The 27,222-nt window shown below is 31.9% G+C and overlaps 1 protein-coding gene across 1 annotated transcript in view; it reads right to left on the minus strand.

Annotated features, from left to right (window-relative positions):
* eef2 (eukaryotic translation elongation factor 2) overlaps positions 1–27,222 on the minus strand; it is a 34,813-nt gene that overhangs the window by 3,231 nt on the left and 4,360 nt on the right. The window contains exons 2-10 of the mRNA XM_062960616.1: positions 23,826–24,040; positions 22,524–22,705; positions 20,810–21,021; positions 17,411–17,695; positions 11,750–11,863; positions 11,529–11,667; positions 7,439–7,634; positions 4,787–5,153; positions 1,503–1,856 (exon numbers count right to left, since the gene is read on the minus strand). Of these exons, the coding sequence (XP_062816686.1) occupies positions 1,503–1,856; positions 4,787–5,153; positions 7,439–7,634; positions 11,529–11,667; positions 11,750–11,863; positions 17,411–17,695; positions 20,810–21,021; positions 22,524–22,705; positions 23,826–24,040 (2,064 nt within the window). The remainder of the gene's footprint in view (positions 1–1,502; positions 1,857–4,786; positions 5,154–7,438; positions 7,635–11,528; positions 11,668–11,749; positions 11,864–17,410; positions 17,696–20,809; positions 21,022–22,523; positions 22,706–23,825; positions 24,041–27,222) is intronic.

Genomic DNA, 27,222 nt, shown 5'->3' on the forward strand with positions numbered 1-27,222 from the left:
AACATTAAATACACACACATACATTATACACACACACTATATTATATACTATTATTTTATATATTATTATTTTTATATTTTATTATTATTTTATACTGCCTGCTTATATATATATGTGTGTGTGTGTGTGTGTGTGTGTGTGTGTGTGTGTGTATATATATATATATATATACACACACACACACACACACACACACATATATATATACACATACTGTATATATATATGTACACACACACACACACACACACACACACACAGGCAGTATAAAATAATAATAATATGATGATGATCACGACTCTTTAAGGAGTGAATTTCCAAGGTAATACAATAATAATAATAATAATAATAATAATAATAATAATAATGACTCTTTAAGGAGTGAATTTCCAAGGTAATACAGTGAATTTCCCAGGCAATATAATAATAATAATAATAATAATAATAATAATAATAATAATAATAATAACACGACTCTTTAAGGAGTAATTTTCCCAGGATAATAATAATAATAAAATGACTCTTTAATAATAATAATAATAATAATAATAATAATACGACTCTGTAAGGAGTGAATTTCCCAGGCAATATAATAATAATAATAATAATAATAATAATAATAATAACAATAATAATAAGACTCTTTAAGGAGTGAATTTCACAGGATAATAATAATAATAATAGACTCTTTAAGGAGTAAATTTCCCAGGCAATATAATAATAATAATAATAATAATAATAATAATAATAATAATAATAATAATAATATGACTCTGTAATGAGTGAATTTCCCAGGCAATATAATAATAATAATAATAATAATAATAATAATAATAATAATAATAATAATAATAAGACTCTTTAAGGAGTGAATTTCCCAGCCGATATAATAATAATACAATGACTCTGTAAGGAGTGACTTTCCCAGGCATAATAATAATAATAATAATAATAAGACTCTTTAAGGAGTGAATTTCCCAGGATAATAATAATAATAATGACTCTTTAAGGAGTGACTTTCCCAGGCATAATAATAATAATAATAATATGATGATGATGATGATGACTCTTTAAGGAGTGAATTTCCCAGCCGATATAATAATAATACAATGACTCTGTAAGGAGTGACTTTCCCAGGCATAATAATAATAATAATAATATGATGATGATGATGACTCTTTAAGGAGTGAATTTCCCAGCCGATATAATAATAATACAATGACTCTGTAAGGAGTGACTTTCCCAGGCATAATAATAATAATAATAATATGATGATGATGATGACTCTTTAAGGAGTGAATTTCCCAGCCGATATAATAATAATACAATGACTCTGTAAGGAGTGACTTTCCCAGGCATAATAATAATAATAATAATATGATGATGATGATGACTCTTTAAGGAGTGAATTTCCCAGCCGATATAATAATAATACAATGACTCTGTAAGGCGTGACTTTCCCAGGTGATAGAGTAATGATGATGCTGGTGCTGATGCCTACCTCCTTGGTGGCCCACTGGAAGCCGGCCACGACGCTGTCCTTGATCTCGTTGAGGTACTGGACGCCCTTGGTGATGTCGGTGAGGATGTTGGGGCCGGTCCCGTCGGGGCCGAAGCACCAGATCTTCCGGGCCTCGGCCACGTCCCACTCGTACTTCTCGGCCAGGTAGCGGGCCCGCTGCTTCAGCTCCTGCCGCGCCGCCACGTCCCCCTTGTCGATGTCCTCGGCCAGCCCGTCCGGGAACGGGCGCGCCTTCATGTACAGGCGGTTGTGCTTGTTGGGGGACTTGGACAGGCACAACACCCCAGACTCCTCGCTCACCGTCTCACGGTACGACACCACCGGGTCCGATTTCTGCACATCATCAAGACAGACATCATAATCAATATAATAATAGAACATCTTGTTTGCCAAGTCACACTGTGTCATACTGTGTTTTTGTTTCAATATTATTTTCCTGCCTCTCCTCATGGCTCAAGATGAGTAAAATAATAATAATAATTATTGTACTCGCCCCTCCTCATGGCTTGAGGCGGGTAAAATAATAAATTATTATTATTATTATTATTTTACTCGCCCCTCCTCAAGGCTTGAGGCGGGTAAAATAATAATAATTATTATTATTTTACTCACCCCTCCCCCTCCTCAAGGCTTGAGGACGGTAAAATAATAATAATAATTATTATTTTACTCACCCCTCCTCATGGCTTTAGATGGGTAAAATAATACAGTAGAGTCTCACTTATCCAAGCCTCGCTTATCCAAGCCTCTGGGTAATCCAAGCCATTTTTGTCGTCAATGTTTTCAATATATTGTGATATTTTGGTGCTAAATTCATAAATACAGTAATTACAACATAACACTACTGCGTATTGAGCTACTTTTTCTGTCAAATTTGTTGTATAACATGAAGTTTTGGTGCTTAATTTGTAAAATCATAACCTAATTTGATGTTTAATAGGCTTTTCCTTAATCCCTCCTTATTATCCAAGATATTCGCTTATCCAAGCTTCTGCCGGCCCGTTTAGCTTGGATAAGTGAGACTCTACTGTAATAATAATAATAATTATTATTATTACTTACCCCTCCTCATGGCTCGAGGTGGGTAATATAATTACTATTATTATACTGACACAAAACAATTAAAATACGTAAACACAGCAAAAAAAAAAAAAACACTACGCACACACTAAATCGTCCCCCGATAAAAGTTAACACACTAAAATGCATCCCTACACACCAGCCAGAGATGCAGGAGAAACGTCAGCAGAGAATGCTGCAGGAACACACTGAGCCTACAGCCCAGAAACCATACCACCCCCAGTGATCCTGCCCGTGAAATTAAATAAATGATTAAATTAATTAAATAAATAAATAAACGATGGAATGTGTGTTGCTGACCTTGATGGGGATGCAGGCGTGGACCTCGATAATAATAAATATAACAATATAATAACATCTTGTTTGCTGTGTCATACTGTGTCTTTGGGTCAGTAAAATAATAATAACAACAATAATAAAATGACATGTTTGCTATGTCATACTGTGTTTTTGTGTCAGCAAAATAAAATAATATAACAATATCTTGTTTGCTGAGTCATACTCTTTGCGTCAGTAAAATAAAATAATATATAATTATATATTACGTATTACTTTACATATCATTTTATATATTATATTATAATATATTATAATTGTATATTATATATTACATACTGTAACACAGGGGTCCCCAAACTTTTTAAACTGGGGGCCAGTTCACGATCCTTCGGACCTTTGGAGGGCCAGATTATAGTTGGCCACCAAGCAATAAATAAATAATAATAATAATAATAATAATAATAAATAGGGTTGGAAGAGACCCTTTGGACCATTGAGTCCAATCCCCTTCTGTCCTTGGGCACCAAAAGCACAAGCAAAGCACCCCTGACAAATGGCCTCCCAGCCACAATGTTAATAATTATTATTATTATTATTATTATTATTATTAATTGGAAGAAAAGAAGAGACCCCTTGGGTCATTTAGCCCAACCCCCTTCTGCCTTTGTGCTGTGGGGGCCGGATAAATGACTTTGATGGGCCGCATGTGGCCCCCGGGCCTTAGTTTGGGGACCCCTGCTGTAACATATTATAGCATAATATATTATAATACATTATTATTATTTTACCCGCCTCTCCTCATGGCTTGAAGCAGGTTGCAAAACAATTCAAATAGATAAACACAACAAAAATACTACAAACGCACACACCAAAACGTCCCCCCATAGATGTTACACACCTACGTGCTACCCACAGATACAGGAGAAACATCAGAAGAGAATGCTGCTGGAACACACTGGGCCTACAGCCCGGAAACCACGCCACCCCCCAGTGGTTATGATGACACTGGGTTTGTGTTTATGACAGAGCCTGCACTGTTAATTATTTATTTAGTTGTGTTATACTATATTTGTACGGTTTATAGTTTATATCCAAGTCAGGTTTAAACTTGGTTTAATAAACAAGAAAACAAACATTGTTGCTATAATTATGTGGCTTCACATCAACTCCCTAATTTATGGTTGTGTTTGTTATTGCCATGTACATATCTATAATCTACATCTCAGATGTAAGAAAACAGATTTTTTGAATAAACATACATTGCATTGGGAGTATTAATTAACCTTTCTTACAGCACCATATTAAATCAGCAGAGTTGATGAAGACTATGAGAAGTTCTAGGGGAAATGACAATTCTGGAAAATCTCCCAGTCTAAATTCTGGATCAGAATCATGCAAAATCGTCTTTCATGGTTCTTAATTGGGTGCATTTCACATTGTTCTGTGCATACCTATGGATGTAATGTTGTGTAGGTAAGGACGTAAAAATGTCCACATTTTAAGAGTACAGTAGAGTCTCACTTATCCAACACTCGCTTATCCAACATTCTGGATTATCCAACGCATTTTTGGAGTCAATGTTTTCAATATATCGTGATATTTTGGTGCTAAATTCATAAATACAGTAATTACTACATAGCATTACTACGTATAGAACTACTTTTTCTGCCAAATTTGTTGTCTAACATGATGTTTTGGTGCTTCATTTGTAAAATCATAAACTAATTTGATGTTTAATAGGCTTTTCCTTAATGCCTCCTTATTATCCAACATATTTGCTTATCCAACATTCTGCCGGCCCGTTTCTGTTGGATAAGTGAGACTCTACTGTATGTTTATTTTTGACAGGCACTTTTTGTCACATGTGCACTATTGCATGGTGAAAATACTGAATGGATGCCGACCTTGATGGGGATGCAGGCGTGGTCCTCCTCGAGGTCCTTGAGGCAGATCTCGAGGTGGAGCTCCCCGGCGCCGGCGATGATGTGCTCCCCGGACTCCTCGATGATGCACTGGACCATGGGGTCCGACTTGGCCAGGCGCTTGAGCCCCTCCACCAGCTTGGGCAGGTCGGCCGGGTTCTTGGCCTCCACGGCCACGCGCACCACCGGGCTCACGCTGAACTTCATCACCCGCATGTTGTGGGCGTGCTCAAAGGTGGTGATGGTGCCCGTCTTCACCAGGAACTGGTCCACCCCCACCAGACCCACAATGTTCCCGCACGGAACGTCCTCTATCGGCTCCACGTACCGGCCCATCATCAGGATCGTCCTGCCGGCAGAAGAAGAAGAAGTCACCCCAAATCACATTCATCCACCACAATCCTACCCACCCATGGATGCTTTCATTGTCTTTTATATGCCTTTTATATTTATATTGTATTTTGTGGTGTATTTTGGGCTTGGTCCCCATGTGAGCCACAGGATAAAAGAATAAAATTATTATGATTACAGTATTATTATTTACAGCATTATTATAGTATTATTATTATTACTACAGTATTATTGTAGTATCATTATTACAGTATTGTTATTATAGTATAATAATAATAATAATAATAATAATAATAATAATAATACATTCATCCACCACAATCCTACCCACCCATGGATGCTTTCATTGTCTTTTATATGCCTTTTATATTTATATTGTATTTTGTGGTGTATTTCGGGCTTGGTCCCCATGTGAGCCGCAGGATAAAAGAATAAAATTATTATGATTACAGTATTATTATTTACAGCATTATTATAGTATTATTATTATTACTACAGTATTATTGTAGTATCATTATTACAGTATTGTTATTATAGTATAATAATAATAATAATAATAATAATAATAATACATTCATCCACCACAATCCTACCCACCCATGGATGCTTTCATTGTCTTTTATATGCCTTTTATATTTATATTGTATTTTGTGGTGTATTTCGGGCTTGGTCCCCATGTGAGCCGCAGGATAAAAGAATAAAATTATTATGATTACAGTATTATTATTTACAGCATTATTATAGTATTATTATTATTACTACAGTATTATTGTAGTATCATTATTACAGTATTGTTATTATAGTATAATAATAATAATAATAATAATAATAATACATTCATCCACCACAATCCTACCCACCCATGGATGCTTTCATTGTCTTTTATATGCCTTTTATATTTATATTGTATTTTGTGGTGTATTTCGGGCTTGGTCCCCATGTGAGCCGCAGGATAAAAGAATAAAATTATTATGATTACAGTATTATTATTTACAGCATTATTATAGTATTATTATTATTACTACAGTATTATTGTAGTATCATTATTACAGTATTGTTATTATAGTATAATAATAATAATAATAACTTTATTTTTATACCCCGCCCCATCTCCCCGGAGGGGCTCGGAGCGGCTTACATGGGGCCATGCCCGACATAAAAATACAATAACAGCGATAAAAAAATAAAAACAAATTTTCACATCGATAAGACATCAACGTCAGTAAAAGTCATAAAAATCAATATACTGCATAAAATATAAAAAACGGGAGGCTAAAACAGATCTGGGCCAAAGTGCAGAAAGACATCACATGGGAGAGGTAGTTTCATGGCTAAAATAATCAATAAAGTGCAAGTAATTATGGCCAGGCATCCTATTGTTGAGTGGGCAGATGAATCAACCTACTATTATTACAGTATTATTACAGTATCATTATTATTATAGTATTACAGTATTATTATTATTAGAGCATTTTTATTATCATTTCAGTATTAGTTTTATTATAGCATTTTTATTATTGTTATATTATTACAGTATTATCATTACAGTATTATTATAGTATTATTAAAGTATTACTATTACAGTATTTTTATTATCACTACACTATTACAGTTTTATTATTACAGTATTTTTATTTTTATAGTATTATTATAGTATCATTATTACAGTATTTTTATTATCATTACACTACTAGTTTTATTCTTATTACAGCATTATTTACAGTACTATTACAGAATTTTCTTATTGCAGTATTATTATTATTCCAATATTATTATTATTACTATTATTACAGTATTATTATTATTAGAGTATTTTTATTATCATTTCAGTATTAGTTTTATTATAGTTATATTATTACAGCATTATCATTACAGTATTATTATAGTATTATTAAAGTATTACTATTACAGTATTTTTATTATCACTACACTATTACAGTTTTATTATTACAGTATTTTTATTTTTATAGTATTATTATAGTATCATTATTACAGTATTTTTATTATCATTACACTACTAGTTTTATTCTTATTACAGCATTATTTACAGTACTATTACAGAATTTTCTTATTGCAGTATTATTATTATTCCAATATTATTATTATTACTATTATTGCAGTATTATTATTATTATTATTCCAGTGTGGTGCGGCTTATCATCAAGAGGATGAACCAGACCATTGTGCAGTATGTCTGAGGTTTTTGGATATGGCTCCTATGGGGTGGAATAGAAATACTGTAAATACATAAACGAAAAGGGGGAGATGGCTTTGTTTGCGTACCTCTGGATGGGCTTGAGGTAGAGGTCCTCCTTCTTTCCGGGGGTGTAGTTGGGTCCCATGATGCGGCACTTGAGCCCCGTGGAGACCACGCCCGAGAAGACCCGCCCAAAGGCGTAGAAGCGCCCCTTGTCCGTGGTGGGGACCATCTTCGAGATGTACATCATCAGAGGGCCCTTCGGGTCACAGTTCTTGATGCCTGGGGAGCGGGTTATGATATTACATTGTACTATTACATTGTATTACCATATTAGAAACATTACATGTACTATATCATAATTATATTACATTGTATTACCATATTAGAAATATTACATGTAATATATCATTATTATATTACATTGTATTACCATATTAGAAATATTACATGTAATATATCATTATAATATTATATTGTACTATTACGTTGTATTACCATATTAGAAATATTACATGTAATATATCATTATAATATTACATTGTATTATTATATTGTATTACCATATTAGAAATATTACATGTAATATATCATTATTATATTACATTGTATTACCATATTAGAAATATTACATGTAATATATCATTATTATATTACATTGTATTACCATATTAGAAATATTACATGTAATATATCATTATAATATTATATTGTACTATTACGTTGTATTACCATATTAGAAATATTACATGTAATATATCATTATAATATATTGTATTACCATATTAGAAACATTACATGTAATATATCATTATAATATTACATTGTATTATTATATTGTATTACCATATTAGAAATATTACATGTAATATATCATTATTATATTGTATTACCATATTAGAAATATTACATGTAATATATCATTATAATATTACATTGTATTATTATATTGTATTACCATATTAGAAATATTACATGTAATATATCATTATTATATTATATTGTACTATTACGTTGTATTACCATACTAGAAATATTACATGTAATATATCATTATTATATTACATTGTATTACCATATTAGAAATATTACATGTAATATATCATTATAATATTATATTGTACTATTACATTGTATTACCATATTAGAAATATTACATGTAATATATCATTATAATATTATATTGTACTATTACGTTGTATTACCATATTAGAAATATTACATGTAATATATCATTATTATATTACATTGTACTATTACATTGTATTACCATATTAGAAATATTACATGTAATATATCATTATATTATATTGTACTATTACGTTATATTACCATATTAGAAATATTACATGTAATATATCATTATTATATTACATTGTATTACCATATTAGAAATATTACATGTAATATATCATTATTATATTACATTGTATTACCATATTAGAAATATTACATGTAATATATCATTATAATATTATATTGTACTATTACGTTGTATTACCATATTAGAAATATTACATGTAATATATCATTATAATATATTGTATTACCATATTAGAAACATTACATGTAATATATCATTATAATATTACATTGTATTATTATATTGTATTACCATATTAGAAATATTACATGTAATATATCATTATATTATATTGTATTACCATATTAGAAATATTACATGTAATATATCATTATAATACATCATTATAATATTACATTGTATAATTATATTGTATTACCATATTAGAAATATTACATGTAATATATAATTATTATATTACATTGCACTATTACATGGTATTACCATATGAGAAATATTGCATGTAATAAATTATATTGTATTACATTATTAGTAACATTACATACAATATATAACTATTATATTACTTTGTACTATTTACATTGTATTACCATATGAGAAATATTACATGTAATAAATTATATTGTATTACAATATCATTAGTAATGTTACATGGAATATATCATTATTATATTACATTGTATTGTTATATTGTATTACAATACTATTACTATTACATGTAATATATAATTCTATTATTATATTGTATTACAATACACTTATAATAGTGTATAATGATAATAATTATATTGTATGACATTATTAGTAACATTACATGCAATATATAGAATTATTATATTACATTGTATTACCACATTAGAAATATTACATGTAATAAATTATATTGTATTACATTATTAGTAACATTACATGGAATATATAATTATTATATTGCATGGTATTGTTATATTGTATTACAATACACTTGTAATAGCGCATAATATTATATATATATACATATATATACACACACACACACACACACTAGCTGTGCCCAGCCACGCGTTGCTGTGTTGTTGTCTGGTGGTGTTGGTGAGAAATTGTTGAGGTCGTGGTGGTATTGAATGTCTGTTGTATGGATGTCTTTATGTTTAGTATGCACACTGAAGTGGATTATATGGCAGTGTGGAGTCAAGATAATCCAGTTCAAAGCAGATAATATAAGATTCTCAATGGGTTATATAGCTGTGTGGAAGGGCCTTGATTCTACACTGCCATATAATCCAGTTCAAATCTGATAATCTGTGGAAGAGGCCTAAGTGAGGCCTAACTGTGCCTGTCCCCTGGGCTGAGTAGGTTGCTAGGAGACCAAGTGGGCGGAGCTTAGCCTTCTAACTGGCAGCAATTGGATAAAAACTATTATTCCTCTCCCTGTCATTAGGACTTTGTTTTTCTTTTCTTTTTGTTGTATCAACCTAGAGGCGTGGATGAGGGGTTGTGTTGTCAAATTTCGAGGTTGGGGGGCCTGTAGTTTTGTTGTTTTGTCCGCTGCCCTGATGCCATCACTCTTTTATATATATAGACTAGCTGTGCCCGGCCCCGCGTTGCTGTGGCGAAGTCTGGTGTTCTGGGAAATAAAGTCTTGAGGAATTGGTGGTAGTTAAGGTCAAGGGTCAAGGTTTTCCCCTGACATTAAGTCCAGTCATGTCTGACTCTGGGGGTTGGGGCTCATCTCCATTTATAAGCCGCAGAGCCGGCGTTGTCCGTAGCCTCCTCGAAAGTCATGTGGTCAGCATGACCGCATGGAGCAGGGGTCCCCAAACTAAGGCCCGGGGGCCGGATGCGGCCCACCGAAGCCATTTATCTGGCCCCCACGGCACAAGGGCTGAGAGGGGTTGGGCTAAATGACCCAAGGGTTCTCTTCTTCTCTTACAACCATTATTATTATTAATAATAATAATATTAAGGCCGGGTGGCCATCTGTCAGGGGTGCTTTGCTTGTGCTTTTGGTCCACAGAGGCAGAAGGAGGTTGGACAAAATGGCCCAAGGGGTCTCTTCCAACCCTCTTTATTATTATTATTATTATTAATTAACATTGATGCTGGGTGGCCATCTGTCAGGGGTGCTTTGCTTGTGCTTTTGGTGCACAAAGGCAGTAGGGGATTGGACTAAATGGCCCAAAGGGTCTCTTCCAACCTTCTTTATTATTATTATTATTATTATTATTATTATTATTATTATTATTATTATTATTAACATTGAGGCGGGGTGGGCACCTGTCAGAGGTGTTTTGCTTGTGCTTTCGGTGCACAAAGGCAGAAGGGGACTGGACTCAATGGCCCAAAGGGTCTCTTCCAACCCTCTTTTTATTATTATTGCTGTTTTTATTATTATTATTATTATTATTATTATTATTATTATTATTATTATTATTATTATTAACATTGTGGCTGTGTGGCCATTATGTCAGGGATGCTTTGCTTGTGCTTTTGGTGCACAAAGGCAGAAGGGGATTGGACTCAATGGCCCAAGGGGTCTCTTCCAACCCTCTTTTTTATTATTATTGCTGTTTTATTATTATTATTATTAATTATTATTATTGCTCGATGGCCAACTATAGTCCGGCCCTCCAATGGTCCGATGGATTGTGAACTGGCCCCCCGTTTAAAAAGTTTGGGGACCCCTGGCATGGAGCGTCGTTACCTTCCCGCCGCAGAGGCACCTATTCATCTACTCTCATTTGTATGTTTTCGAACTTCTGGATTGGGAGAAGGTGGGGCTAATAGTGGGGGCTGTGTTCATCTTGCTCTCCCTGGCAAGTAAATCCTTGATGAGGACTAGAAAGGTGTGCAGGGTGGGGGGGGGCGCTTACCCATGGCGGCCTCGTCGTCGGGGGGCCCCTCGTAGAGCAGCTCGCAGCGGTACTTCTGGGCGGTCACGGGCGAAGGCAGGTGGATGGTGATCATCTGGAGCAGAGCCTCCCCGGCCGGGAGCCAGCGCCGCATCACCGCCTGAGAGCATGGAAAGAGTCAGCCTTCAGAAGGAGCCCAACCCGTGTCCACAGGCACCCCAGTGCTGGCTGTCTCAGCTCACCTTGAGCAAAGGCTTGCCCTCCTTGTCCTTGTCCTCCGTGTCCAGCTTGATGTCCAGCTTCTCGATCAGCTTGGCCGTCTCCTCCTTGCGGAAGTTCATGATGGCGTCAAACACCTTCCCAGAAAGGACAGAAAATGTGTATTGTTTTTAATTTGAATTATATTTAATTTTATTATTTTTATTTAAATTATATTATGTCTATTATCGTAATATAATTCTAATATTTAGTACAATATAATCAATGTATTAAAGGTACTAATAAATGTATTAAAATAATAATATAAAATAATCATAATGTATAGTATAGTATCTATATATATAAAAGAGTGATGGCATCACGGCAGCAGACAAAACAACAAAAGTAAACACCCCACAACCTCCAAAATTGACAGCACAACCCCTCATCCATGCCTCTAGGTTGATACAACAAAAAGAAAAGAAAAATAAAGTCCTAATTAGAGGGAGAGGAATAATTGTTTTTATCCAATTGCTGCCAGTTAGAAGGCTAAGCTCCACTCACTTGGTCTCCTAGCAACCCACTCAGCCCAGGGGACCCTTTACCTTAACTACCACCAATTCCTCAATACTTTAATTTCCACACCACCATACTTCGCCACAGCAATGCGTGGCCGGGCACAGCTAGTAATATATATAATATAGTAAATGAATGTATTAAAAATAATATAAAATAATTATAGCATAATATAGATAATAAATATATGTATTAAAATAATATAAAATAATTATAATATATAGCATAATATATACTAAATAAATGAATGTATTAAAATAAAATAATAATAATATATAGTATAATAAATGATGGCGTCAAACACCTTCCCAGAAAGGACAGAAAATGTATATTATTTTTAATTTGAATTATATTTAATTTTATTATTTTTATTTAAATTATATTATGTATATTATCGTAATATAATTCTAATATTTAGTACAATATAATCAATGTATTAAAGGTACTAATAAATGTATTAAAATAATAATATAAAATAATCATAATATATAGTATAGTATAATATATATAATATAGTAAATAAATGTATTAAAAATAATATAAAATAATTATAGCATAATATAGATAATAAATGTATGTATTAAAATAATAATATAAAATAATCATAATGTATAGTATAGTATCTATATATATAAAAGAGTGATGGCATCACGGCAGCAGACAAAACAACAAAAGTAAACACCCCACAACCTCCAAAATTGACAGCACAACCCCTCATCCATGCCTCTAGGTTGATACAACAAAAAGAAAAGAAAAATAAAGTCCTAATTAGAGGGAGAGGAATAATTGTTTTTATCCAATTGCTGCCAGTTAGAAGGCTAAGCTCCACTCACTTGGTCTCCTAGCAACCCACTCAGCCCAGGGGACCCTTTACCTTAACTACCACCAATTCCTCAATACTTTAATTTCCACACCACCATACTTCGCCACAGCAATGCGTGGCCGGGCACAGCTAGTAATATATATAATATAGTAAATGAATGTATTAAAAATAATATAAAATAATTATAGCATAATATAGATAATAAATATATGTATTAAAATAATATAAAATAATTATAATATATAGCATAATATATACTAAATAAATGAATGTATTAAAATAAAATAATAATAATATATAGTATAATAAATGATGGCGTCAAACACCTTCCCAGAAAGGACAGAAAATGTATATTATTTTTAATTTGAATTATATTTAATTTTATTATTTTTATTTAAATTATATTATGTATATTATCGTAATATAATTCTAATATTTAGTACAATATAATCAATGTATTAAAGGTACTAATAAATGTATTAAAATAATAATATAAAATAATCATAATATATAGTATAGTATAATATATATAATATAGTAAATAAATGTATTAAAAATAATATAAAATAATTATAGCATAATATAGATAATAAATGTATGTATTAAAATAATAATATAAAATAATCATAATGTATAGTATAGTATCTATATATATAAAAGAGTGATGGCATCACGGCAGCAGACAAAACAACAAAAGTAAACACCCCACAACCTCCAAAATTGACAGCACAACCCCTCATCCATGCCTCTAGGTTGATACAACAAAAAGAAAAGAAAAATAAAGTCCTAATTAGAGGGAGAGGAATAATTGTTTTTATCCAATTGCTGCCAGTTAGAAGGCTAAGCTCCACTCACTTGGTCTCCTAGCAACCCACTCAGCCCAGGGGACCCTTTACCTTAACTACCACCAATTCCTCAATACTTTAATTTCCACACCACCATACTTCGCCACAGCAATGCGTGGCCGGGCACAGCTAGTAATATATATAATATAGTAAATGAATGTATTAAAAATAATATAAAATAATTATAGCATAATATAGATAATAAATATATGTATTAAAATAATAATATAAAATAATTATAATATATAGCATAATATATACTAAATAAATGAATGTATTAAAATAAAATAATAATATATAGTATAATAAATGATGGCGTCAAACACCTTCCCAGAAAGGACAGAAAATGTATATTATTTTTAATTTGAATTATATTTAATTTTATTATTTTTATTTAAATTATATTATGTATATTATCATAATATAATTCTAATATTTAGTACAATATAATCAATGTATAAAAGGTACTAATAAATGTATTAAAATAATAATATAAAATAATCATAATATATAGCAGGGGTCCCCAAACTTTTTAAGCCGAGGGCCGGTCCACAATCCTTCTGACTGTTGAGGGGCCGGATTATCATTTGAAAAAAAATGCAAACAAATTCCGATGTACACTGCATATGTCTTATTTGTAGTGCAAAAACAACAACAACAACAACAACAACAACAGGAACAACAATGAAAGGACAATACAATATTTAAAAATAAAAACAATTTTAACCAACATACATTTATCAGGATTTCAATGGGAAGTGTGGTCCTGCTTCTGGCCAATGAGATAGTCAAGTTAATTAGGGTTGTTGTTGTTGTTGTTGTGTGCCTTCAAGTCATTTCAGACTTTAGGCGAGCCTAAGTCTAAAATTTATTTATTTGTTTGTTTATTTATTTATTATTTACTGCATTTATTTACTACATTTGTATCACACCCTTATCACTCCAAAGGGGACTCAAGAGTGGCTTACAAATTATATGTACATACAATATATTATATTATTAGCATAGCACAATATTAGCATTTTATATTACTATATTGAACTATACCACTATACTGTAATATTATTAGTAATATTATATGTAATGTAGAATATATAATTAATATTATTATATGGTATTATTATTAGTGTTATATTGTATTACATTATAATATTATCATCAATATTATATGTATATACAATATATTATATTATAAAACTGAGGGCGGGGGCCAGGTCAATGACCTCGGAGGGCCGCATCCGGCCCCCGGGCCTTAGTTTGGGGACCCCTGATATATAGTATAGTATAATATATATAATATAGTAAATGAATGTATTAAAAATAATGTAAAATAATTATAGCATAATATAGATAATAAATGTATGTATTAAAATAATAAAATAAAATAATTATAATATATAGCATAATATATACTAAATAAATGAATGTATTAAAATAAAATAATAATATATAGTATAATAAATGAATAAATGTATTAAAATAATATAAAATAATATTTAGTATTGCGTATATAGTACAATATAATAAATGTATTAAAATAATAATAATAATAATAATAATAATAATAAATTTATTCTTATATCCTGCCCCATCTCCCCGAGGGGACTCGGGGCGGCTCACAACAATAATAAAAACAGTGACAAATTACACATTGTAAAATCAAACATGAAAAGCAGTTATCTAAAATAATTATTATAGCATAATATATAACATAATAAATACATGAATGTATTAAAATAATCTAAAATTATAATCTATAAATATAAATGAAGGTATTAAAATAATATAAAATAATTATAACATATAGTGTAATATATAAAATAAATGGACTAAAATAATATAAATTATATAGTATAATATATAATATATGAATAATAATAAATTATAACATATAGCATAATATATATAATAAATGAATATTAAAATAGTAATATAAAATATTTAGTATTATATAATAAATGAATAAATGTATCAAAATTACATAAAATATATAGTATAATATATACTAAATAAATGAATAAATGTATTAAAATAATAATATAAAATATTTATAATATTTAGTATAATATATATAATAAATGTTTTAAAAATAATATAAAATAATGATAATATTTAGTATAATAGATATAATATAATATAACTAGCTGTGCCTGGCCCACACTTTGCTGTGGCGAAGTATGGTGGTATGGGAAATAAAGTATTGAGGAATTGGTGGTAGTTAAGGTAAAGGGTCCCCTGGGCTGAGTGGGTTGCTAGGAGACCAAGTGAACAGAGCTTAGCCTTCTAACTGGCAGCAATTGGATAAAAACAATTATTGCTCTCCCTCTAATTAGGACTTTTTCTTTTCTTTTTGTTGTATCAACCTAGAGGCATGGATGAGGGGTTGTGCTGTCAATTTTCGAGGTTGTAGGGTGTTTACTTTTGTTGTTTTGTCCGCTGCCGTGATGCCATCACTCTTTTATATATATATAGATAAATGAATGTATTAAAAGTAATAATATAAAATAATGATAATTTGTAGTATTCAGTCCTTGGGACCCCCTGCATCAGATCTTGAGAAAAGATTTCTATATTACAAAATATAGAAAGCATGGCACATTGCCTGTTGTGGGTTTTGGCCTTTTTTGGGGGGTGTTGTGATTGTGTTTTTTGTGTGATTGTGTTGTATCTTACTGGAGGCAGGGATGATGGATTGTGTTGCCAATTTTAGAGTTTGGGGGGTGTTGGGTTTTGTTGTTTTGTGAATTGCCATGATGCCAAAAGCCTTTTATATAGATAGATAAATGAATGTATTAATTAAAAATAGTAATATAAAATAATGATAATATGTAGTATTCAGTCCTTGGGAGCCCCTGCATCAGATCCTGAGAAAAGATTTCTTCAGGCGCCGAGGCGCGTTCAGCTCAAAGTGAAGAAATGTTTTCCGTATTTTATTGTATTAATTTTTAGCGTTTTTTATTATTTTTTTATTGGGTTGCTAGGAGACCAAGTTGGAGGAGCTTAGCCTTTAAACTGGCAGCAATTGGATAAAAACTATTATTCCTCTCCCTGTAATTAGGACTTTATTTTTCTTTTCATTTTGTTGTATCAACCTAGAGCCATGAATGATGGGTTGTGTTGTCAAATTTCGAGGTTGGAGGGCCTGTAGTTTTGTTGTTTTGTCCGCTGCCCTGATGCCATCACTCTTTTATATATATAGATATAAATGATTGTATTAAACATATAAAATAATAATATTTAGTATAATATATATAATATAATAAATGAATGTATTAATTAAAAGTAATAATATAAACTAATGATAATTTGTAGTATTCAGTCCTTGGGACCCCCTGCATCAGATCTTGAGAAAAGATTTCTTCAGGCGCCGAGGCGCGTTCAGGTCAAAGTGAAGAAATGTTTTCCGTCATCACGCGCAGAGAGAAAATCCAGGCGGAGGATGATGGGCTTTCCTTCCGTACCTTGAAGATGGGGTCGAGGATGAGCTGGCAGAAGGTGCGGGGGAGCTTCTTCCCGTCGGGGCTGTTGGCGGCCTTGCTGAACTTCCCGGTGGCGGGGTCGAAGTAGCGGTCCCCCCAGAGCTTCTTCATCATGTCCTCCACCTTCTTGGCCCGGGCGGCCGCGTTGAGCTGCCCCTCGCCCTTGGCCGCAAACTTGGCCACGTACATCTCCGCAAACTGCTTCAGGGTGAAGGCCCAGCCGTGCAGGCCCGAACCAAAGCCCACCGTCCCCAGCACTGGGTCGATCTGGAAGGATTAGGACAGAATTAGACATACCTAGAGAGGTCTCTGAGAATTGTTATAATGTAAAATATAACATAAATGTAACATAATTATAAATATAAAATAATTAGTAATAATAAAAAGTATCATGATACTAGCATGGCCTAATATAATGTAAAAATTCAATATAAATATATAATCTGATAATGTGAAATAATAATATAAAATATCACTAGCTGTGCCCGGCCACGCGTTGCTGTGGCAAAGTGGTGGTGGTATTGGTTAAAAATTGTTGTGTAATTTTTATTTGACGTTATTTGTATTTTTTAATTAATTTTATTGTAAGTTATCTTTTTATTTATTATATTTTATTATTTTCTTGTATTATTTTTAGTGTTTTTTTTGTTATTATGGTATTTTATTGTATTAATTTTTTAGTGTTTTTAATTATTTTTAGTGTTTTTTTATTATTTTATTGGGTTGCTAGGAGACCAAGTTGGAGGATCTTAGCCTTCTAACTGGCAGCAATTGGATAAAAGCAATTATTCCTCTCTCTCTAATCAGGACTTTATTTTTCTTTTCTTTTTGTTGTATCAACCTAGAGGCGTGGATGATGGGTTGTTGTCAAATTTCGACGTTGGGGGGCCTGTAGTTTTGTGGGTCGCCGTGATGCCATCACTCTTATATATATATATAGATATGATACTACCCTAATATATATAATAATATCATACAGAAGAATTAGACATACCTATAGATGTCTCTGATAATTGTTATAATGTAAAACATAACATAAATGTAATACAATTATAAATATAATAAATATAAAATAAATAGTAATAATAAAAAGTATCATGATACTAGCATAGCCTAATATAATAATGTAGTAATTCAATATAAATATATAATCTGATAATATGAAATAATATAAAATATTCTACCCTAATATATAATTCAATAATAAATATTTAATCTGATAATATAAAATAATAAACAATATAAAATATCACGATACTACCATATTATGGTGTGTATATATATATATATATATAAACAATAATAATAATTCAATAATATAAATAAGTGATCCGATAATATAAAATAACAAATATAAAAAATAATAATTCAATATAATAATATAAATATATAATCTGATAATATAAAATAAATAATATAAAATATCACGATACTACCATATTATGGTATATATATATATATATATATATATATATATATATATATATATAAAACAATAATAATTCAATAATATAAATATATAATTTGATAATATAAAATAACAAATAATAATAATATAAAATATGATACTACCATTATGTAAGTATAATAATGTAATAATTTGATATAATATTAATATATAACCTAATATAAAATAATTCAATATAAAATATCATGATACAACCATAGTATAATTCAAAATAATAATATAAATATATAATCCGATAATATAAAATAACAAATAATATAAAATATAATATGATATGACCATCACGTATATAACAATAATGTAATAACTCAATATAATATAAATATATAATCTAATAATATAAAATAAATAAAGTATCACATGATACTACCATAATACATAATTTAATATAATATAAATATATAATCTAATAATATAAAATAATATAAAATATCATATACTACCATTATATAAAAACATATAATAATTCAATCTATATATATAAAAGAGTGATGGCATCAGGGCAGCGGACAAAACAACAAAACTACAGGCCCCCCAACCTCGAAATTTGACAACACAACCCATCACCCATGCCTCTAGGTTGATACAACAAAAAGGAAAAGAAAAATAAATTCCTAATTACAGGGAGAGGAATAATAGTTTTTATCCAATTGCTGCCAGTTTGAAGGCTGAGCTCCACCCACTTGGTCTCCTAGCAACCTACTCAGCCCAGGGGACAGGCACAGTTAGGCCTCACTTAGGCCTCTTCCACAGATTATCGGATTTTAACTGGATTATATGGCAATGTAGACTCAAGGCCCTTCCACACAGCTATATAATCTATTTAGAATCTTATATTATCTGCTTTGAACTGGATTATCTTGAGTCCACACTGCCATATAATCCACTTCAGTATAATAATAATTATAATTATAATAGCAATCCCAGGGGCCATCCAGCCTATGTAATAATAATAATAATAATAATAATAATAATAATGGATTTCGAAATCCAGCATATCTATCTTGTTTGCTGTGCCATACAACGTCGTTGTGTTGATAATAATAATAATAGAAGAAGTCCCAGAGGCCATCCAGTGTTTGTTATAATAATAATAATAGTAGTAGTAGTAGTAGTAATAATAATAATAATAGGAGAAGTCCCATAGTTCATCTGGTGTTTCTAATAATAATAATAGGAGCAATCCCAGGGCTATCCAGCCTCAATAATAATAATAATAGCAGCAATCCCAGGGACCATCCATCCTATGTAGTAATAATAATAATAACACTTGGGAAGTGTTCATCCACGGCTCTAGGTTGATACCAGTTAGAAGGCTAAGCTCCACCCACTTGGTCTCCTAGCAATTGACCTAGCCCAGGGGACAGGCAGAGTTAGGCTTCACTTAGGCCTCTTCCACAGATTATCTAATTTGCACTGGATTATACGGCAATGTAGACTCAGCTATATAACCCATTTAGAATCTTATATTATCTGCTTTGAACTGGATTATCTTGACTCCACACTGCCATATAATCCACTTCAGTGTGCATTTTATCCAGCTGTGAAGAAGGGGCCTCATATAATCCAGTTCTAAGCAGATAATATAAGATTATCAATATACAGTAGAGTTTCATTTATCCGACATAAACAGGCCGGCACCTTTACCCTTCACTTTAACTACCACCAATTCCTCAAGACTTTATTTCCCATACCACCATACTTCGCCACAGCAACGCGTGGCCGGGCACAGCTAGTATAATATATAACCTGATAATATAATAATATAATATAAAATACAATATGATGATACTACCATAATAAAATATAATATAAATATATAATCTGATAATATAAAATAATATAATATATCCCGTGATACTACCATAATATAATATATAATAATAATAATACTATGACTGCGTCATGCTGACCATGATGTTTCCCATGGGGCCGGTCTCTCCCTCTCCGTAGGTGGAGATGATGACGTTGACGTTCTCCACGATGCGCTGGAAGGTCTGGTAGAGCTCCTCCTGCTTCAGCTGCAGCTCCAGCAGCGCCCGGTCCATCTTGTTCATCATCAGCACCGGCTTGATGCGCTCCGCTATGGCCTGGCGCAAGACCGTCTCCGTCTGGACACACACCCCTGGCCGGCACAGAAAGAAAGGAGCAAGGGAGAGACATATTGTAATGATATCTATATATATAAAAGAGTGATGGCATCACGGCGACCCACAAAACAACAAAACTACAGGCCCCCCAACCTCAAAATTTGACAACACAACCCATCATCCATGCCTCAAGGTTGATACAACAAAAAGAAAAGAAAAATAAAGTCCTAATTAGAGGGAGAGGAATAATTGTTTTTATCCAATTGCTGCCAGTTAGAAGGCCAAGCTCCTCCAACTTGGTCTCCTAGCAACCCAATAAAAAAATAATAAAAAACGCTAAAAATTAATACAATAAAATACTATAATAACAGAAAATAACTAAAAATAATACAATACAATTAATAAAATATGATAAATAAAAATATAACTTACAATAAAATTAATAAAAAATTGCAAATAAGGTCAAATAAAAATTACACAACAATTTTTAACCAATACCACCACCATTTTGCCACAGCAACGCGTGGCCGGGCACAGCTAGTAGTTTAATAATTATGTATTATACATGGCATGAAATATTACTTATAATATTACAGTGGACGGTGGTGACATAATTCTTTTTAATAATTTAATAATTCTTCAGGCCCTCCAGTGAGATGAGGGCATGGAAACCTCACAAAATAATTTATTGTTTTGTATTTATTTGCACTATTTCTATCTATACCCCGAAGGGGACTCAAGGCAGGTTACAAAGTGCAATTATAATATAATAGCAGTAATAATAATAATACTTTTAATAATTTAATAATTCTTCAGGGCCTCCAGTGGGATGAGGGCATGGAAACTTCGCAAAATAATTAATTTTTTTATATTTATTTGCGCTATTTCTATCTATACCCCAAAGGGGACTCAAGGCAGGTTACAAAGTGCAATTATAATATAATAGCAATAATAATTATTATTCTTTTAACAATTCTTCAGGCCCTCCAGTGGGATGAGGGCATGGAAACCTCACAAAATAATTTATTGTTTTATATTTATTTGCGGTATTTCTATCTATACCCTGAAAGGGGACTCAAGGCAGGTTACAAAGTGCAATTATACTATAATAGCAATAATAATATTATTATTTTAATAATATAATAATTCTTCAGGTCCTCCAGTGGGATGAGGGCATGGAAACCTCACAAAGTAATTTATGTTTTTATATTTATTTGTGCTATTTCTATCTATACCCCGAAGGGGATTCAAGGCAGGTTACAAAGTGCAATTATAATATAATAGCAATAATAATAATTCTTTTGCAGGCATCCTCCTGACAATGTGGGATGACGGTCCTGTGTCGAAGACCCGCCTGAGCAATTTATGTATTCAGTTGACACCCAACCTTGTGTCAACAACACACCGCTAACATCTGATGTCACGGAAGGGTTGTTACGAAAATAAAGCAAAGGACTGATTCAGCTCGAAAATACTGCCTCCAAGAGGTGTCTCTCTCTCTCTCTCTCCTAAGCCCTAAACAAGTCGGGCTGCTCACCGGAGACGCAGTCCACGACCACCAAGGCCCCGTCGGTGACGCGCAGGGCGGCCGTGACCTCGGAGGAGAAGTCCACGTGTCCCGGGGAGTCAATGAGGTTGATGAGGAAGCCGCAGCCGTCTTTGCTCTGCTTGATGAAAGCCAAGTCGTTCTCCGAAAGCTCGTAGAAGAGAGAGATGGCCCTGGACGGAGAAGGAAGAGGAGAAAGAGGCATTCAAGGGCAGGCCCATAATAATAATAATAATAATAATATTTATAGCATGGTAATATAATAATAATAATAATAATAATAATAATAATAATAATAATAATAATTTTATTCTTATATCCCGCCCCATCTCCCCGGAGGGACTCGGGGCGGCTTACATGGGGCCATGCCCAGACACGACAGCACGAATCAGATAAAACATTAAACCGAGCAGTAAAACTTCAACATGATTAAAAACAGTCATAAAAGTCAATATACACAATAATATTAAAATATATACCATAATATTATATGGTATATATAATAATAATAATAATAATAATAATATCTTGAGTCCCCCTTGGGGGAGATAAAACAGGGTATAACTATAATAATAATAATAATAATAATAATAATAATAATAATAATAAAAACAGCTTGAGTCCCCTTTGGGGAGACAAAGCAGGGTATAAATATAATAATAATAACAATAATATCTCCCTTTGAGGGAGATATAGCATGGTATAAATATAAGAATAACTATAATAATAATAATAATATCTTGAGTCTCCCCTTTGGGGGAGACAAAGCAGGGTATAAATATAATAATAATAACAATAACAATAATATCTTGAGTCCCCTTTGGGGGAAATAAAGCATGGTATAAATATAAGAATAACTATAATAGTAATAATATCTTGAGTTCCCTTTGGGGGAGACAAAGCATGGTATAAATATAACAATAATAACAACAACAATAATAGCATATTGAGTCCCCTTTGGGAGAGATAAAGCAGGGTATAAATATAATAATAATAATATGTGAGTACCATCCCTCATTATAAGGGCATAAATAAAGATGATAATAGTAATAATATTAATAATAATGAGTACCATCCCTCATTATTATAAGGATATAAATAAATGTAATAATAATAATGACGTGTCGAGTACCATCTCTCATTATTATAAGTGTATAATAATAATAAGTACCATCCCACATTATAAGGGTATAAATAAATATAATAGTAATAATAATAGTAATAATAGTGAGTTCCATCCCTCATTATTATAAAGGTATAAATATAATAATGATAGCGGTCTGGGGGTCTTACGTGGACTTGATGGTGATGCATCGCTCCTGCTCGTCCTTCCGGGTGTCGGTGAAGCGGGTCTCGCCAGCCCGGGCCGAGGCGATGATGCCGGCCTTGCACACCAGCGAGTCCGTCAGCGTGGACTTCCCGTGGTCCACGTGGGCGATCACAGACATGTTCCGGATGTTGGCCTTCTTGTCCATGATGGCCCGGATCTGGTCAACCGTGAAGTTCACCTGCAAAGAAAAGAGAAAAGTTAGCCAACGAAAGCCACAAAGCCATCAATCGCAGCACTTCCTTATTATTATTATTATTATTATGTAATGATATAACATTTTAATAACGTAATAAGGTCAGGAGGCGGGTGCAAAAATAAAATTATTATTACAGTAGAGTCTCACTTATCCAAGCTAAACGGGCCGGCAGAACGTTGGATAAGCGAATATGTTGGATAATAAGGAGAGATTAAGAAAAAGCCTATTAAACATCAAATTAGGTTATGATTTTACAAATTAAGCACCAAAACATCATGTTATATAACAAACTTGACAGAAAAAGTAGTTCATTACACATTAATGCTATGTAGCGATTACTGTATTTACGAATTTAGCACCAAAATATCATGATATATTGAAAACATTGACTACAAAAATGCGTTGGATAATCCAGAACGTTGGATAAGCGAGGCTTGGATAAGTGAGACTCTACTGTATTATTATTAAGGGAACAGACATCCCAGTAGGATGAGGTCATGGAAACCTCACAAAATGTACTATGTATGTACTTAGTATGTTATATTTTGTATTTTAACTATGTTTATTGCGCTTGTCCCTGTGTAAGCTGACCTGAGTCCCTTCAGGGAGACGGAGGTGGGGTACAAAAATAAAGTTGTTGTTATTATTGTTATAATATATTATTATTACTGTATATTGTTGTTATTATTATTATTATTATTATTATTATTACATTGTTGCTATATTATAATTATATTGTTATTATATTATGATTTACAATAATATATAATAATATAACATTGTATATACATATAATATTCATAATATTGTATTGTAATACAATATAATACTAATAATACAATATAATAATACTAATTATATTTTATATTATATTACTAATAATATTGCAATATATATATATTGATATAGTACAATATAGTAATTTATTGCCAGTATTGTACTATGCTAATAATATAATATTGTATGCAAATTTAATTTGTAAGCCGCTCTGAGTCCCCTTCGGGGTGAGAAGGGCGGGATATAAATGTAGTGAATAAAATAAATAAATAAATGATTATTATTATTATTACTACTACTATAAAGGGAATAGACATCCCAGTGGCATGAGGTCATGGAAAGTTACAAAATAATAATAAAAAATTATAATTTTAAACAGAATGCTCCCCTTGGAGAAAAATAATCTGTAGTTATATTATTATGATTATTATTAAAAATATCATGATTATTATTATAATAAAGGGAATAGACACCCCAGTGGCATGAGGTCATGGAAACGTCACAAAATAGTAATAAAAAAATATAATTCCTTTTAAACAGAATGCTCCCCTTTGAGAAAATAATATGTAGTTATATTATTATTCTATTGTTATTATTAATATATTATATTAGATTATTAATATTATTATTATAAAGAGAATAGACACCCCAGTGGCATGAGGTCATGGAAAGTCATAAAATAATTTATTTTTTCATATTTGTTTGCGCTATTTCTATCTATACCCTGAAGGGGACTCAAGGCGGGTTACGTATGGCACTTATAATAGTAATAGTAAAAATATAATAATATAAAATTGTAATAATTATTTTAATAATTTAATAATTCTTCAGGGCCTCCAGTGGGATGAGAGCATGGAAGTATTTTATTTTTTTATTTAGGCTATTTCTATCTATACCCCAAAGGGGACTTAAGGCGGGTTATGGTGCAATTATAATATAATAGCAATAATAATAATAATTCTTCTTAATAATTTAATCATTCTTCAGGACCTCCAGTGGGATGAGGGCATGGAAACCTCACAAAATAATTTATTTATTTTTGTTTATTTGCGCTATTTATATCTCTACCTCAAACGGGACTCAAGGCCAGTTACATATGGCACTTATAATAATAATAATAATAATATAATAATAATTTTAAATAATTTAATAATTCTTCAGGGCCTCCACTGGGATGAGGGCATGGAAACCTCACAAATTAATTTATTGTTTTATATTTATTTACACTATTTCTATCTATACCCCAAAGGCAACTCAAGGCGGGTTACAAAGTGCAATTATAATATAATAGCAATAATAATAATAATTCTTTTAATAATTTAATAATTCTTCAGGGCCTCCAGTGGGTTGAGGGCATGGAAACCTCACAAAATAATTTATTTATTTTTATTTATTTACGCTGTTTATACCTCTACTCCGAAGGGGAGCCATGGCGGGTTATGTATCAAAATATAATAGTAGCAGCAGCAATAATAATAATAATAATAATAAATTTTAATCATTCTTTTTGAAACAGAATGCTGCCCTTGGGAGAAATTAAATATGTATAAAATCAAATGCAGGAATTATATACGAGTATTATTTTTGGTTTCACAAAACACTCAAGACAGCAATAACAAGATGTAAGTCTCAGCCTGACAAATGGGTTGTTTGGAAGCCATTGGGCCGGCACAAAACCCAATTTTTTGTATACAAAAAGACCGGGGAGGGAAGGTCAGGCCAAGCTGCGCTGGTGCGGCAAGACTGCAGGGTTACATAAGGCGCCCAGAGAACGCTGGCCGGCTCCCCTCCCTCCCTGCCACGTCACTTCCAGATTGTTATTATTGCTGATGCATGAATCCCCCCCAACTCCTCCCCAAAACTCAACAGGAGCAGGACTCGAACCCAAGACCTGCGTCATGGCTGTCCCCTTTCCTCCATTAAAATGGCCTCGGGTTCGCACACAAAAACAACAAGGAAATGAAGGCCATGCTTTAAAAGCCTGTTCACACCCTGCCATAATTCAGAGTTTTATATATATAGTATATATAGAGAACCTCCTTGCTCTCCCTTGTTAACACCCTGCAATAAAGCAGATACATACACACACACATATAATATATATATATACTAGCTGTGCCCGGCCACGCGTTGCTGTGGCAAAGTGGTGGTGGTATCGGTTAAAACTTGTTGTGGAATTTTTATTTGACATTATTTGTATTTTTTTAAAATTAATTTTATTGTCACTTATCTTTTTTATTTATTATATTGTATTATTTTGTTGTATTATTTTTAGTCATTTTTATAGTATTTTATTGTATTAATTATTTTAGTGTTTTTTATAATTTTTTATTGTATTATTTGTATTTATTTTTTTATCATTATTTTATTAACACTGGGCTGAGTGG

Source organism: Anolis carolinensis, unplaced genomic scaffold (assembly GCF_035594765.1).
Source record: "Anolis carolinensis isolate JA03-04 unplaced genomic scaffold, rAnoCar3.1.pri scaffold_7, whole genome shotgun sequence".
NCBI lineage: Eukaryota > Metazoa > Chordata > Lepidosauria > Squamata > Dactyloidae > Anolis > Anolis carolinensis.